At 35.4% G+C, this 15,604-nt stretch overlaps 1 protein-coding gene across 1 annotated transcript in view; it reads left to right on the top strand.

Annotated features, from left to right (window-relative positions):
* The window catches only part of antxr1c (ANTXR cell adhesion molecule 1c), a 35,652-nt gene extending 26,606 nt beyond the window's left edge, over positions 1 to 9,046 (top strand). The window contains exons 16-18 of the mRNA XM_048170179.1: positions 1,919 to 2,086; positions 2,196 to 2,276; positions 7,919 to 9,046. Of these exons, the coding sequence (XP_048026136.1) occupies positions 1,919 to 2,086; positions 2,196 to 2,276; positions 7,919 to 8,185 (516 nt within the window). The 3' untranslated portion in view covers positions 8,186 to 9,046. The remainder of the gene's footprint in view (positions 1 to 1,918; positions 2,087 to 2,195; positions 2,277 to 7,918) is intronic.
* Positions 9,047 to 15,604: the final 6,558 nt, after the last annotated feature.

Here is a 15,604-nt window from a genome sequence, read left to right as displayed (position 1 = left end):
TTGCTGAGGATCGAGGTCTTCACAGGGGATTGGCTAGTAGACACGTGTCTGCTGACATTCAGGGCTGTGATATGGTCGTGTCTAGATGTAGGTCCACCGTTTGATCTGGATACGGCTGACTACGGTAACCTCGGGATAAACAAAGAGACTAATATTAGCGTAGATGCCATTCTTTTTACGATGTAACAAGTACATCTGTTATTCCTGGTTCAAGTTGACCTAATTTTTGCAATCCTTTAACAGATGTAAATTATAGAAATGTGATAATGTGTTATGTGTATGCTTCCCAAATAATGCTAGGAAGTCTGTTCCAAAGTTTAGGTGCTAAATAGGAAAGGGATCTACTTTTTTGATTTTGATATTCTAGGTATTATCAACTGGCCTGAGATCGCAATAGATGTGAATGCGTTAAGAGTTCGCTCAGGTACTGGGGAGCTAAACCATTTAGTGCTGTGTAAGTCATTAGCAAGATTTTAAAATGTATACGATGTTTATTAGGGAGCCAATGCAGTGTTGACAGAACGGAGCAAATCTGGTCATATTTCATGCATTTTGGACATGCTGGAGTTTGTTTATTAAGTGTGCGGGGCAACCACCCAGTAGGGCAGTACAGTAATCTAGCCTTGAGAATAGTTTTATTACATTGTAAAAATAAAACAATATATAATTATGTAAAAATTAGGGCTGTCAAGCGATTAATAATTTAAATGTAATTAATTTTATGATGTGGCCATTAATTAATCGAATTAATCGCACATCAAATTTGTCTGAGAAATTACACCCAAAAGATAATTTAAAGGCATTATTGTGTAAAACATCAAATAGACATTACAAAAAGTAGCTTAAGAAAGAAATATTTTATTTGATTCAACAGAGAATTTATTACACATACATTTTTGGACCATGAGGTTGAGTAAATGATGTATAATCTTTAATGTTTTTTTTTTAATAATATGGAAATATGAAAATATTTTTTAAAGAACTTATACTCTAAATAACTACCATTAGGTGGTGGTAAATGATTAAATCATTGATTCATTTATTTGATTCGTTCAAACGGCTGATTCATTCAGGAATGAAGTAAATGAATTCATGTTCCATTGAATCATCACCTGATTCGTTCCAAACGTGGATTCAGAAATGAAACATTGTTGTGTTATGCTTGGAGATGAACAGTTCTGCTTTGTCTTTATACAAAAGTTGTCAAAATTGAGCAAAACAGACAATATTGTGTCTAAAATAACACAATATTAACTGATTTTATGCAACAGTTCAATAAATCAGATCACATTTGTACTAGTGCTCGTGTGATATTGCACTTATGTTATCTATATCACATGATGAAAATACGAGACAAAAACTCAAACAGGGTAATTTTTGCTCCATATCTTGATTTTTAGGGACATTCTAACTGGACTCTATAGGCTTCGTCACGCAGCGAGTTGTTGACCTGCATCATATTCAACTATATGAAATGTCAGATGACCTACATAGGTCTGGGGTGGGGCAAGTGTGTTAAATGCATTAATAATTATTTTTTAAACGCAATTCATTAATCTAATTAACACATTAAATCAGGGGTGCCCAACCTGGAGGTCTACCTTCCTGCAGAGTTCAGCTCCAGTCCTGTCTGTAATTATCAAGTGCTCCTGGAGATCTTAATTAGCTGATTCAGGTGTGGTTTATCAGGGTTGGAGCTAAACTTTGCAGGTAGTTAGATCTCCAGGAACAGGGTTGGGCACCCCTGCATTAAATCGACAGCCCTTATAAAAATATAAATTGACCTAGAAGTGAAACATCAAAGCATCTCAAAAGAAAGTTGAACGAAACTGGAAACTGAAAGACATGCTTTTTGCCTGTGCAGAAGATCTGTAACAAGTTTCAGAAGAGCTGATCTAATGTTTTTGCCCCGGTCCAGGTTCGCTGGGGAGGGAAGGGCTCTACGGAGGAGGGAGCAAAGCTGGAAAAACCCAAAAACGCCGTCATAAAGATGCCTGAGCAGGAGTTTGAACCCTTTGAACCCAAGCCCAGAAAATCAGACAACAGGAAGCAAGCTCAAGACAGGAAGTGGTATTCTCCCATCAGGGTAAAGATGCTTTGTCACTGTCATTATTGTTTATTGATGTTGGGGCTGTTCAAAGCATGCTGTAAACTCTATTGCCTCCAGTGTTTAACAGCACATTTCTCCTATTCAGGGTAAACTTGATGCCATCTTGGCTCTTTTCCGCCGTGGATATGATCAAGTTTCACTTATGAGGCCGCAACCAGGAGATCATGTGAGTATCCAGGTCTAGATGATCAAAGAGTCTTAAATACCAGGCTTAGCATTATCTTTCTTCCAAAAGCATGATGTCAAACACTCTCCTTTAACAACAAACAGTCTCGACCAAAGCGTTTGGACCTCATAAATCCATGCCCTGTGGATTTTTTGACTCATTCCCCTTCGCCTTGGCCAGACGTTTCTTTACCTTTCATTTGTCAGCCCAGACCAGCAACGCCCCATCAGAGAGGCCTGACGGGTGCCAAGACACATCATAGGCACAGCTTGCCACCTGCATCAAATCAGTAGCCATAAAAAAGAAATGAAACACAAATGTAGACACTTTCCAGACAGATACTCTGCGTTTTTAAAAGACCCGACGCTCACATATGCAGAGCAGCCACATGGTTTGACTTCTCGATGTGAAATCGCAGGTTACCGGCCGTGATTTAACCTCGATGCATCTTTCACACAGACGTTTTCATTCAGGTGCTGGTTAAACCATGTGGAACAAACTAGGGCTGGGTATTGATGGACATTTCACGATTCTATTTGATTTTGATTGATCTGATTCAGTTCCGATCTCGATTCAGTTCACTTTGACATTGATTCATTTGGATGTGTATATATAGCAAAAAAGGAAAAATATCCCTTAAAGCGTTAGTTCACCCAAAAATGAAATTTCTGTCATTAATTCCTCTCCCTCATGTCGTTCCACACCAAGACCTTCGTTCATCTTCAGAACACAAATTAAGATATTTTTGATGAAATCTGATGGTTCAGTGAGGCCTACATTGCCAGCAAGATAATCAACACTTTCAGATGCCCAGAAAGCTACTAAAGACATTTAAAACAGTTCATGTGACTACAATGGTTCAACCTTAATGTTATGAAGCCACGGGAATACTTTCTGTGCACCAAAAAAGCAAAATAAAGACTTCATTCAACAATTTCTAGTGATGGGCGATTTCTAAACACTGCTTCATGAAGCTTTACGAATCTTTTGTTTTGAATCAGTGGTTCAGAGCGTGAATCAAACTGCCTAAGTCATGTTATTTCAGTAACCGAGGCTTCGTTACATCATAAGTGTTTCGAAATTTCAATGGTTCACCACTGGGGGGCGTGACTTTGATAGTTTGATACACGCTCTGAACCACTGATTAGAAACAAGATTTGTAAAGCTTCGAAGCTTCTTGAAGCAGTGAAATCGCCCATCACTAGATATTGTTGAATAAAGTCTTTATTTTGTTTTGTTTTTGCGCACAAAAAGTATTCTCGTCGCTTCATAACATTAAGGTTGAACCACTGTAGTCACATGACTGTTTTAAATATGTCTTTAGTAGCTTTCTGGGCTTTTTTTGTTTTTCGTTCAGGGATGGTAAAATGAAAAAACAGCTTGAATATTCGATCTCTATATGTGGGCGGGGATGAAGCGCCCTTTTCCTCTGATTGGTCAGCCGAAGATCAAGTCGTGCCGTCATCAGTTCTTCCTGATTTTCACGCTTCAGAATAATAGTCCTCCGCTACTGCAGTTGTGCGGTTTCTTAACACGTTTATTGCAACTACATTTAATATTATTAAATGTTATTCTATTATTATGCTGCCTGGAACTGAGGAAGAACTGATGACGGCATGACTTGATCTTCTGCTGACCAATCAGAGGAAAGGGGCGCTTCATCCCTGCCCACATGTAGAGATTAAATATTCAAGCTGTTTTTTTTAATTTTTCCATCCCTGAATAAAAAAACGAAAAAGGAGCCATATTCTTTTTTTTTATTTATTTTTAATAGGGCTGGGTAAAAAAATATTGATTTCTCGGTTTTTAATTGATTCTCATTTTTACGAACCGATATCGATTCTTAAATCCCAAGAATCGATTAGTCTAGTCTGTTTTCAGTTGATGAATGAGCAGAATATGTAGCGCCTCCCATCCAATAAATCACAATAATCTTTGTTACTTTTGATATGAAGCAAAGTCTCAGATTTCAAATGACGTCCATCTTATTATGACATTCAAAAACTAAATATGTGGCGTGACAGATCACTTTAGCGCCTCAGTTAAAGAGAAGCATGTGATCATCCTCTCCTCCGCTTTAATACCAGTTACAGCGAAATAAACATGCATGAACATCTGAAGGTATGTTAAAATATACAGTACAACTTACTGAAATCCGTATCATGTCTCGTGTAATCGCTCAATCACTGCTTCAACCTCGGAAAGACGTCAATAAAACAGCTTCAGTGTCACGTGACGTCACATTTACCTCAGAAAAACATATTCAGTGACCATAAACTCATTAGTCAGATAGAAAAGTGAACTCTAGAAAGCAACATTCTGATAAATATAGCTATGCACCGTCACATATTCATTATAATGTTCTTCAATATTTAATGCATGTTTGAATAAATCAGTCACGATTTAAATGTTTATATTTCAAAAAAACGAATTGGAGTAGAAATATGATTATGTAATTCTAAACTTTATTTATAATAAAAACATCATAAAGTGTAATTTAAGTGTTTGTGTATAAATAAGTTAATTTAACCTTCAATATTATTATAGTATTACCAGCTGACTCTCATGTTTAGTTTACAGCATCAGTTGAGAGATTTTTTTCATCTAGAAAATTTACTGTAACTGAAATACTGCATCCAAAATAATCGATATTGAATCAAATCGAAAGCATGTGAATAATAATCGAATCTAATCGTGAAAATTGTCAATACCCAGCCCTAATATTTAATATTAAATCAAAAAACGACTGAACGAATGATACACGGATTATTTGCAAATAAAGCACCATTTCCATTCCATGTGTTCAAGAGAACAAAATCATCAATTTCTTGTGACGCAAATTGGCGCAAAATATCTATAATAAAAATGTAAGGGCTCTTTTTCCCTCCATCAAAAATGAGTTCAGAGCGTCAGATTAACGCTGTCATGTTCTCTTGTGTTCGGATGCTGGTGTTTAGAAGCACACAATCGTGTGAGACGCTTCTGAGGGAATTATACCCAATCGTTTTGATGACAGACTTTGGTTCAGGTGTTTCAGAACCACCAAAGCAACATGCAATGGTCCACTGGCTAGTCCAGTTATCCAATCACAGCCTCCGTTGAGCGTCGAGGGAAGTAGTCGGTAAATGTTTCCATCTTTTCTGAGATAAATGTAACGTTACACGACGTTGTTTACAAGCTGTTTAGTAACCGAGGAAATGCTGACCCTCATTAATATTCTGTGCGTCCGATGGTTCTTGTCAAGTTTTTGACCCAACTGGTTTTAATAGCCTCAAGCGGAAAGGTTGCATGACGCAAAGTTTCTTGGTTTTCACCTCCTCATCCTGTAATGGCATGGGCCTCTCCGCTGCTCTGTGGTTTGTGACGAGAGGCCTGAAAAATGCCCAGACCGACTCTTTTCTCTCTCTCTCTCGTTCTTTCGGAGTATGGAAAACAAATGAAACGGGCATCATTTCCTGTCTAAAATTGCATTAAGAGGACATAAAATGTATCCAGCAGTGGACGAAGAGCTCGCACCATCGCCATAAGTTTAAAACACGGTCATGGCAATGCTTTTACGAGTTACCTAATGCAATCTTTCTTAAACAAGCAAATTCCTGTCACTTTCCTCACAGGTTTTGGCTAATGCATTTGAAGTGGAAACAAGGTTTAATGTAGTTTCGATTGAATTCCTCTGGTTCGGTTCAGAGTATGTGTGTGCATATGTTTGTCTGACTTCTATAGTGTATCATTATCTCTCCTCGGTCTGTTTTTCTCATTTGTGCCCTGGTTAAGCTCTCTTCATCATGCCTCTGTGTTCAATCCCATAATGCGCAGGGTTCAGCTTTCCACTGGCTGTCCCAGAAGCTCTGACGTGAAACCTTGAAGTTTGCCTTTCGGTTTGCGCAGCACCCACTTTACACCCTCGCTCTGGAGGTTTGAGGATGAGGTCATATAGAGAACGGCCACATCAAACGGCTCCGACGTGGTCTTGAGACTGACTTCAGACTGCTTTATGACCCCGGCTGTAATTGCAGTTGTGTCAGGGGGTCATTTTCCTCTGGGATATTTGTTGATTTGCCATGAGGGAAGGACTGTAACAACAAACATCCTTCAAAACACCTTCTTCACCTGTCATTGTGCAACCTTAAATAAGATTTGACGTTAAGGTCAACTGGTTTTACTTTCATAATGTGATGTATAATGGAACAGAACAGTGAAGTGTAGGACAGGACTTGAGTTTATGCATCAGGAATTGACTGGATGGTGAAATGCGATCTCTATATGACGGGTGATGGGTTATAAATAACAGAGCTTGATGACGTCAAACAAACATGAAAGAAAAGGGGAATTTTTCTTCTTTTTTTCATTCGGAATGACATGCACATATGATTCATACACAATAAGACCAGAAATTATTAATTAATAAAGTAAATCAATTATTAATTAATAAAGTAAATAAGTAAATCAAAATATTATAAATTAAAAAATTTATTTAAAGGTGTCATGTGTATATTTAAGTGGATTTTTTACTTTAAAGCAGATTTGAATCATGCATTGAAAGAACAGAAATATGAAGAAAGTAAATCAAAATGGTTTTAATTCCCTGTTTGATTTTAATCTAATTTATTATAGTATACATGACAAGTAACTTTTATATATTTATATATATATATATTTTTTTTTTTTTCAGTTATCATATTTATTATATTATATATGAAAATAATATTAAATATAGGTAGATTTTGTGCTTTTTGAGCAGAAAATGTTTAATATTCTTTTCATGCGTAATATAATAAATATAATACTAACATCACATTATGAAAGAAATGTTGTGATTCATGCACAATATTTATTAAGACAGTAAAGAGATCAATTAAAATACTCTATTCTGATTTCATGTTAATTTTTTTAATTATTTTAAACATGCAAAGAATTTTAAAATGTAAATAAAGTGGACTGTCTGCTTAAAAAGCAGATTGATTTGTGCAAAATAAGACTTGGAATATTTATTAAGAAAGTAAATAGTTTTATTAATATTTTAATATTTTATATTTGGTTTAAGTTTTAGTAATTTTGTTATGTGCTTTTGTCATTTTATTTATATATATATATATATTTTTTTTTTTTTTTTTTTTTTTTTTTTTTCTGTTTTAGTTCATTTTATGTATTTCCAGTTAATAATTTTTAGTGCTTCAAATTGAACTTATTTCAGTTTATTGCCAAGGCAACATTTCTAATTTTTATTTACTAAAGCAGAAATGTTTTTAATAGTTTACTTATTAGTTAATGATAACCCTGATTACATGTTGAATTTAATTATATAAACTATGTAAGGCGTATTACATACATATTTAGACGGCTTTTCTGTCCAGACGTTTTAGTTTTTTTCTCAGAGCAGGGTTTGGGGTTATGGAGGACTTTTACAGTCTTTCCATGATGCATAATTTACAATTGTGGGTGATTTCATCTGTGGTTTTCACAGCGCTTCAGCCAGCTTGCGAGATCTTGCAGTAGAGAGCTAAAGCAAGACCGGCGCGGATCTGGGTGTCACTGCCGCACGTTCTGGAAAACGGGACGAAGCAATGCTTGCGTATTGGAAAGTGGCCACCTTCAACAGAGCAGATGACCTCACGCTGTTTCTCTTCTTGTTCTCTCCTCAGGGCCGATGTATCAACTTTACACGAGTGAAAGAGGAGGCGGCGGCAGCGGCGGCGGCCAAAGCTCCTCCACGAGCTCAAAGCCCACCTCCACCTCCACCAGACTATCAGCCTGTTCCCAGTCCCATCAACTCCCCTCCGAACAGCCCACCTCCACGAGGACCACCCCTGCCCCAGCCTCCACCGGGTCCGCCGCCCGCCCGAGTCCCCCCCGGACCGCCCTGTCCCCCGCCGTCACGGGCCCCGCCCAGCCTCGACGGCAGACCATGAGAGAAAGATCCAGCCTCCAGTGCAATTCATCCATACAGCCAAACAAAATGCTCCTCTCGCCAAAAAACGCACGTGGTATTTATCGGTCAGGCTCGATTAGGATGTGGCGTGTAGTTTGTTGCTGGACAGCAAAAAAAAAAAAAAAAAAGCAAAAAGTCGTGACAAAAAATTCAACTACTGAGTTTTCCATACGCAGATTAAGAGAGACCGTTTTTAGCTTTAGAATGACTGAAGTGGCTGGACGAATCTTCATAATTATTCCCAATGCGTTCGTTTGAACATGTACAAAGTTGAATCCTATGAGCTTTCGATATCATGCCAAAATGTCCAAAATAACCAGTATTAGATGCTATGTTATATTCTACAGCATCCTGTGCCTCTCCATTTTATTTTATTTTGTTGTGGTTGTTTTGTTTGTTTGTTTGTTTGTTTTTTTCAGAACAATTATGTTGAGTCACAGATTTTACAGTCGTTGAGTTGCAGGTTCTCTCAGGTGAGTCTCTGACCCTGTACAAAGGGGAATATCAAAGCTTGTCAAAGTGTAAGATGATTGCAAGTGATGGATGTGTAAAGGCGTTTCTTTTACTGTAGTATTGCAATTAGCTAATGTCTTATGCCGGGTTCAGATTACACAATATAAATATGTTGTGGTGATCCATAATGGGAGTCGGGAATGAATGATTCAATGACTCACTCATTAAGACTTCACTTGTTTCATTACTGGATGAATCAGCGTTTTTGAACAAATCTCTTGAATGAATGATTCAATGACTCACTCATAAAGTCTTCACATGTTTAATTACTGCATGAATCAGCGCTTTTGAACAAATCTCCTGAATGAATGATTCAATGACTCACTTATAAAGACTTCACTTGTTTCATTACTGCATGAATCAGCGCTTTTGAACAAATCTCTTGAATGAATGATTCAATGACTAATAATTTTTTTAACAGTCACTTGTTGCCACCTTCTGGTGTTATGATGTAATTGATGCAGTCTTTATTTGAAGCGTCAAGTTGCGTGCAAAAGGTAATTTACTCTATTTTGATCGGTACTATAGACATCAGTGTTTATATCTGAAATATAAACTTTTATCCCAGTACGATTAGCTTTAGGCTAGTAAAACCAATGTTTGTTTACACTTGTGAAGTCAGTCGCTAGTTCCGATGACATCACGCATGTCATTAAAGACGGCAAGCGATGATTTGTTTTGTATCGTGACATGTTTCTTGTCCACAACTAGGAGTCAAAATCACATTATCTGTCATAGTAACTATCATAACAGACAAAAATATTGTGTAGTCTGAACCCGGCATTAGTATGTCTCAAGTTCTTTCGTTTAGGTAAAACTGGTGTGCAGGATTTGTCTCAAATCACTCAGTTGCTGGAATTTTGACTGATTCTCGAAGGTGCAAAAGTGGGATACAAGAATGTTTTCGACTCTATTTCAGATTTTATCTGGATGAATCTCACAGAAATATGTCCTGTGGCCGGTTGCATGAAATTATACATGTTAGACATCTTCTTACATGTTAGTCATGTAATTTTTTTTCTTTAAGACAAATTTTTGGTCTAATTTGAATCCGAGACTCTTTGGTCAGACTAGTTCTGATAGAAGTTTATGCAACTGGCCACAGGTCACATTTCTATGGAAGCTTGTTTCCGCAATGAAATTAAAAAGGTCATTGTGGCTTTTTATCTCATAATTCTGACTTTTTTTCTCACAATTATGATAAACTCACAATTGCGAGTTATAAAGTCAGAATTCGTGATATAAAGTCGGAATTGCGCAATAAAGTCAGAATTGCGTGATATAAAGTCAGAATTGCACGATATAAAGATGGAATTGCGATATAAAGATGGAATTGCGATATAAAGATGGAATTGCGCAATAAAGTCAGAATTGCGCGATATAAAGTCGGAATTGTGCAATAAAGTCAGAATTGCGAGTTATAAAGTCAGAATTGCACGATATAAAGTCGGAATTGCGCAATAAAGTCAGAATTGCGCGATATAAAGACGGAATTGCGCGATATAAAGATGGAATTGCAATATAAAGATGGAATTGCGCAATAAAGTCAGAATTGCGAGTTATAAAGTCAGAATTGCACGATATAAAGATGGAATTGCAATATAAAGATGGAATTGCGATATAAAGATGGAATTGCGCAATAAAGTCAGAATTGCGCGATATAAAGTCGGAATTGCGCAATAAAGTCAGAATTGCGTGATATAAAGTCAGAATTGCACGATATAAAGATGGAATTGCGATATAAAGATGGAATTGCGCAATAAAGTCAGAATTGCGCGATATAAAGTCGGAATTGTGCAATAAAGTCAGAATTGCGAGTTATAAAGTCAGAATTGCACGATATAAAGTCGGAATTGCGCAATAAAGTCAGAATTGCGCGATATAAAGACGGAATTGCGCGATATAAAGATGGAATTGCAATATAAAGATGGAATTGCGCAATAAAGTCAGAATTGCGAGTTATAAAGTCAGAATTGCGCGATATAAAGACGGAATTGCGCAATAAAGTCAGAATTGCGCGATATAAAGTCGGAATTGCGCAATAAAGTCAGAATTGCGCGATATAAAGACGGAATTGCGCGATATAAAGATGGAATTGCAATATAAAGATGGAATTGCGCAATAAAGTCAGAATTGCTTGATATAAAGTCAGAATTGCGAGTTATAAAGTCAGAATTGCGCGATATAAAGACGGAATTGCGCAATAAAGTCAGAATTGCATGATATAAAGTCAGAATTGTGAGATATAAAGTTGGAATTGCGTGATATAAAGATGGAATTGTGCGATAGAAATTTGGAATTGCGCGATAAAGTCAGAATTGTGAGATATAAATTCGGAATTGCGCGATATAAATTCGGAATTGTGCGATAGAAATTCGGAATTGCGCGATATAAAGACGGAATTGCGCAATAAAGTCAGAATTGTGAGATATAAAGACGGAATTGCGCAATAAAGTCAGAATTGTGAGATATAAACTCGCAATACTGAGAAAAAAAGTCACAATTACCTTTTTTATTTTTTTATTTAGTGGCGGGAGCAAGCTTCCATACATCTCTCTACTTTAAAAGAAAAAGAAAAAAATATTTTGCGTAAAGAAAATTAAACCTATTTTAAGGACATTTATTTTTTATTTTTATTTTTTTTGCATGATGACATTATTTTCATGACAATTAAGCACATATCACCCCACATTTCTCATTACCATAATGTATCAAGATTATTTTTTTGTAAAATAATAATGAAGAAAAAATTGCCATTATTCTATTATATTAGATTACACAATAATGTTATGTAATTTTACATAATAAATTCCCTAAAACAACTCAAACTTGCATCATTAGGACATTTTTATTAGCAATGATGAAAGTTTGAGTAGTGTGCGGGATTTATACAATTTTTCAAGTTTCTATTAGACACACACGGGAGTGTGAGGCACTATATTTAAGAAATGTGTAATATTTGCTTTTTATTTATATCAGCATAAATTAAAGGAAGCACAACAAATATCACCATAAAATATCACCAAATATATAATATAAATTTGGTGATTTTATATATATAAAATATCACCAAATATCATACTAAATAGAATTTATCATTATAACATACAGTGCAGTAATGAGCATTTTTTTCTCATTACCGTAACGACATCCTAAATGATCCTAAAGATAGGCTTCTTTTTCTCCAAGCAAACAAATGCATTTTCTTTTCTCCTGTGTTTTTTCTTACGATCCAGGCGAGTTTTTTTGGCAGGTTTTATGCGATCAGGTTTGTTCATTGTAAAGTTGAAGCTCTAAGCGAATGCAAAGTCAGGTCAGTTCTTGTCGCGTTTTCTGTATTCCGCAGCTGTACTGTACGTATGTTGATATTCATCATGTTTCCTTTGCATTTCATCGTCAAACATATTGCAACTGCAGGGCAGTTCACAGCATTTAATTTATTATCCCCACACCTGAAGGAAGGTACTTGAATATGACAAGGTGTCCTCTGTTACAAGCAGGACACTGTGCATGAAACCAAAAAAAATATTAAAAATCACTTTGCCTCAGATAACAGCCAGTGCCTTCTGTGTGTTTGTTTGTTTTTTTTTTTTATTTCCTTTCTTTTATACGTCATTTAAGTATGATACAGTAGCACTGTTTATACTTTTGTTTTAATAAAAAGATTGGTGCATGAATTTTGTTTTCCCTTTCTCCCCTTTTTGTCATTAAAAAGTGAAACCTCACCCTCACGAGTTTGATATAATGCGGTCCAAACCAAAGCTATTGATGCCGACAACTGCAGTATGATGCTATAGGTTTGTGCTTTTGTTTGGATTTGTTTTGTTTTATTTGCTTGTGGCAATCATTTGAAACATTGTGTTCTGTACTACTCCACACAGAAAGGTTGATACCAGAATTATAAATCACAATTATATTGTGTTACGATGTAATAAGTGTATTAACAATACTGATGCATCTATTGAAAGGCTCATAAAGTTTACTTTTTTCACAGTATTAATAAAGGTCGACTTTCAAGCTTTTACTGCATTTGTCTGGTCATTGGTTGGTGTACGTGTAAAAAGTGAAGTGTAACTGCTCACAAGACCCTCCTTATGATTGAATTAAGCACCTAAAGCTGCTTTTGTGGCCTTTGGAAATAGTTTGTTTCGTTTAGGATTGCTTTTGTAACGCAGATCGCTCAGTGCTGAGGCTTTGATGGATGCGAGTTGTACAAAGAGCAGCTACAAGTGTGTTCACATGCACTGTCTTGCAATATATATATAAATATAAATATATATATATGTATAAAACCTCTCACTGACCCTCAGATACATAGTCCACCGAATCTACTTTGAGTCTTCCAGCGATGACTGTACAAATCTTGTACTCATGACTTTTATAATCCATAGGAAATGAAAAGAGAGCTAAGGGTGAATGTTGATCAAATAAAGTTTTTCCTAAATGAAAACACAGAACATAATGGAAGGATGAGGAGTTGGTAATATGAAGTAACCTGGACTGAATACCTCTATACTGAAGGGATCTGTCTTTTATCATGTTAAAAATATCTGTTTTATGGTCATGACTGGATTTCAATTTATAATTTAGGCTAAACACTTTTCAATTATTCAATTTATTCAAAAAAAAAAAAAAAATCGGGTCAAAACAACAAATACTTATATTTTCCAAAATGTTTTTTAAAACTGTACTTAATTTTTTTTTTTTTTTTTTTTTTCATAAAATGTATATATAATAAACAGTACCGAAATGTTTTAAAAACTTTTAAGCAGAAGAAGTGTGGTAAAGTAAGGGTTAAAAATGCCGTTTGGTTTGATTTTGATTTTCACATTCATAAAATATTAAATATGACGTCTTATTTTAGTATACTATTATAGTTTTTGTTAAAATTTTGCATTAGATTTTATTTTTTATTATTATTTAATATTATTATTTATTTTTTTATTATTATTATTTTCTGTTTTCATTTTAAATTTTAAAGTAATGTTGTGTGTTATTGACTTTATTTGATATATTTTAAAAATGGGGGAATAACAAATCACTAAACTTGGTTAAAGTATTTATCTGACAAAATAATTTGGCAAAAAAGGTAAACTACAGCGAGAGGTTTTATTTTACTATGCAAACAAAAACAAAATCGCATAAAAAAAAAACAAAAGCAAACATTGACTACAACATAATCACTTATTAAAATGGTTGGTTCTCTCTTGTTTTTGCATATGTTCATCATTTCTTATTATCACAAATAAAACAACTGACCAAGCACAACTTACAAAATCTTAAACACATTTTTAATAATATTTGAATAAAGGGTTTTCCTAGGCCGGACATCACTTTTGGCCTCTACTGTACATAGTTTTTAATTAAGTTTTAGTTTTAGTTGATTTAATTTGAGTTTAGTACTACAACTTAAACTAAATGAAATATATATATATATATATATATATATATATATATATATATATATACACACACAGTATATATAGCATAAGGGCAGCTGGAGGAAGCATCAATCTGCCACACGAGAAGGATTGGGGGAGTCAAGCCACTGTAGGAAGAGGGTGAACAATGGGAGGCATTTTCCGCTGTGGAATTATGGGAACACTAGGAATGAGGTGGGGCAAAACACATGTGCTGTGTGGGCAGACAGAGATCTCAGACTGCACAGGTGGGAGAACAGCCTGATTTAAGGGTGAAGAGTCAAGAGTACAAGGAATCAGTAGTGGAAGGTCACAGAAAACACTTACTGGTGTGAAAGAGGAGAACATTCTGTACTGAGGACCGTTATACCGTTATAGGTCTTTACATATACTGTATGTATGTGTATACATATGTGTGTGTTATATATATACATACATATATATATACACAACAGTTCTTTCTGGTTCTCGAGTCTGATTGGCTGAGAGCCGTGCAATATTCTCCCATTCTATTTTTTCTATTCTATTCAGTTCTACTGTTGTGTCACGGAATGTAGTTTTAAGAGTTTAGGTGAGAATGTAGTTATTTAGACCTCAAATATACAAACATAGCACCTATTTTACAATTTGTTTTGATGCTTTCGCAGATGCGAGCTCCGCCGTTCAGAGCTCGAGTACCCGCAGAGAACAGCTTCATCTCAGCCAGTGCTTCGGGAATTTGCCGCTAGCTCTTGTGTAGATAGTGGTTAAACATGAGATTTAATTAATTTGAGGCATATCAAATGGGCAATCTTTGGTTTTATTAATCTATTTTCTATAATCTATTAATCTATTTATTAATCTACTACTTGTTCCAGAGCAAAATGATTTGGGGTTAAGGAAAATTAAGTTTCATAACTTTATATTAAGCTTATTATTCAACTTAAATCCTGTACTAGAGCACTGCTTTTGTATGTATGACTGAATTGTTTGCTTGTGTATATTTCTTATTGTCTTTTATAATGGCTATTGTTGTTAATTTAACCCTTAAATGCATACCTCGGGTCTTTAGTGACCCGTGACATCATTCACTATCCTCCTCCAACATGCTTAGTATTCCTCAATCAATTCATTATAAAGAATATAACAAGAAACAAATCATAAAATTATAAAAGAATGCCTATTTTTGTATTCATTTTTTGTAAAAATTGTATAGGGTCGCTAACGACCCGAGGTGTGTATGAGTGTACGTATATTTTTTCTTCACAACAATAATTGAATCTTAGATGATGGAATAAATGCAATTCACCTTTATTCCACAAGGTGGCAATGTCTGATACACAATGCTGAAGTGACGACTCATTCAGACAGAAAATGAAATAATAAGAAAAACATGAAATGGCTCAGCGATTTACTGCAGAGCAAGTACTGAACGCAATCAGATATGACTGTAACTGTTACTGAATGGATCTGGTGAAGCTGTTAGC

Source organism: Megalobrama amblycephala, linkage group LG20 (genome assembly GCF_018812025.1).
Source record: "Megalobrama amblycephala isolate DHTTF-2021 linkage group LG20, ASM1881202v1, whole genome shotgun sequence".
Lineage (NCBI taxonomy): Eukaryota > Metazoa > Chordata > Actinopteri > Cypriniformes > Xenocyprididae > Megalobrama > Megalobrama amblycephala.
Note: the sequence above shows the minus strand (reverse complement) of the source record. Positions and strands in the feature narration are given on the sequence as shown.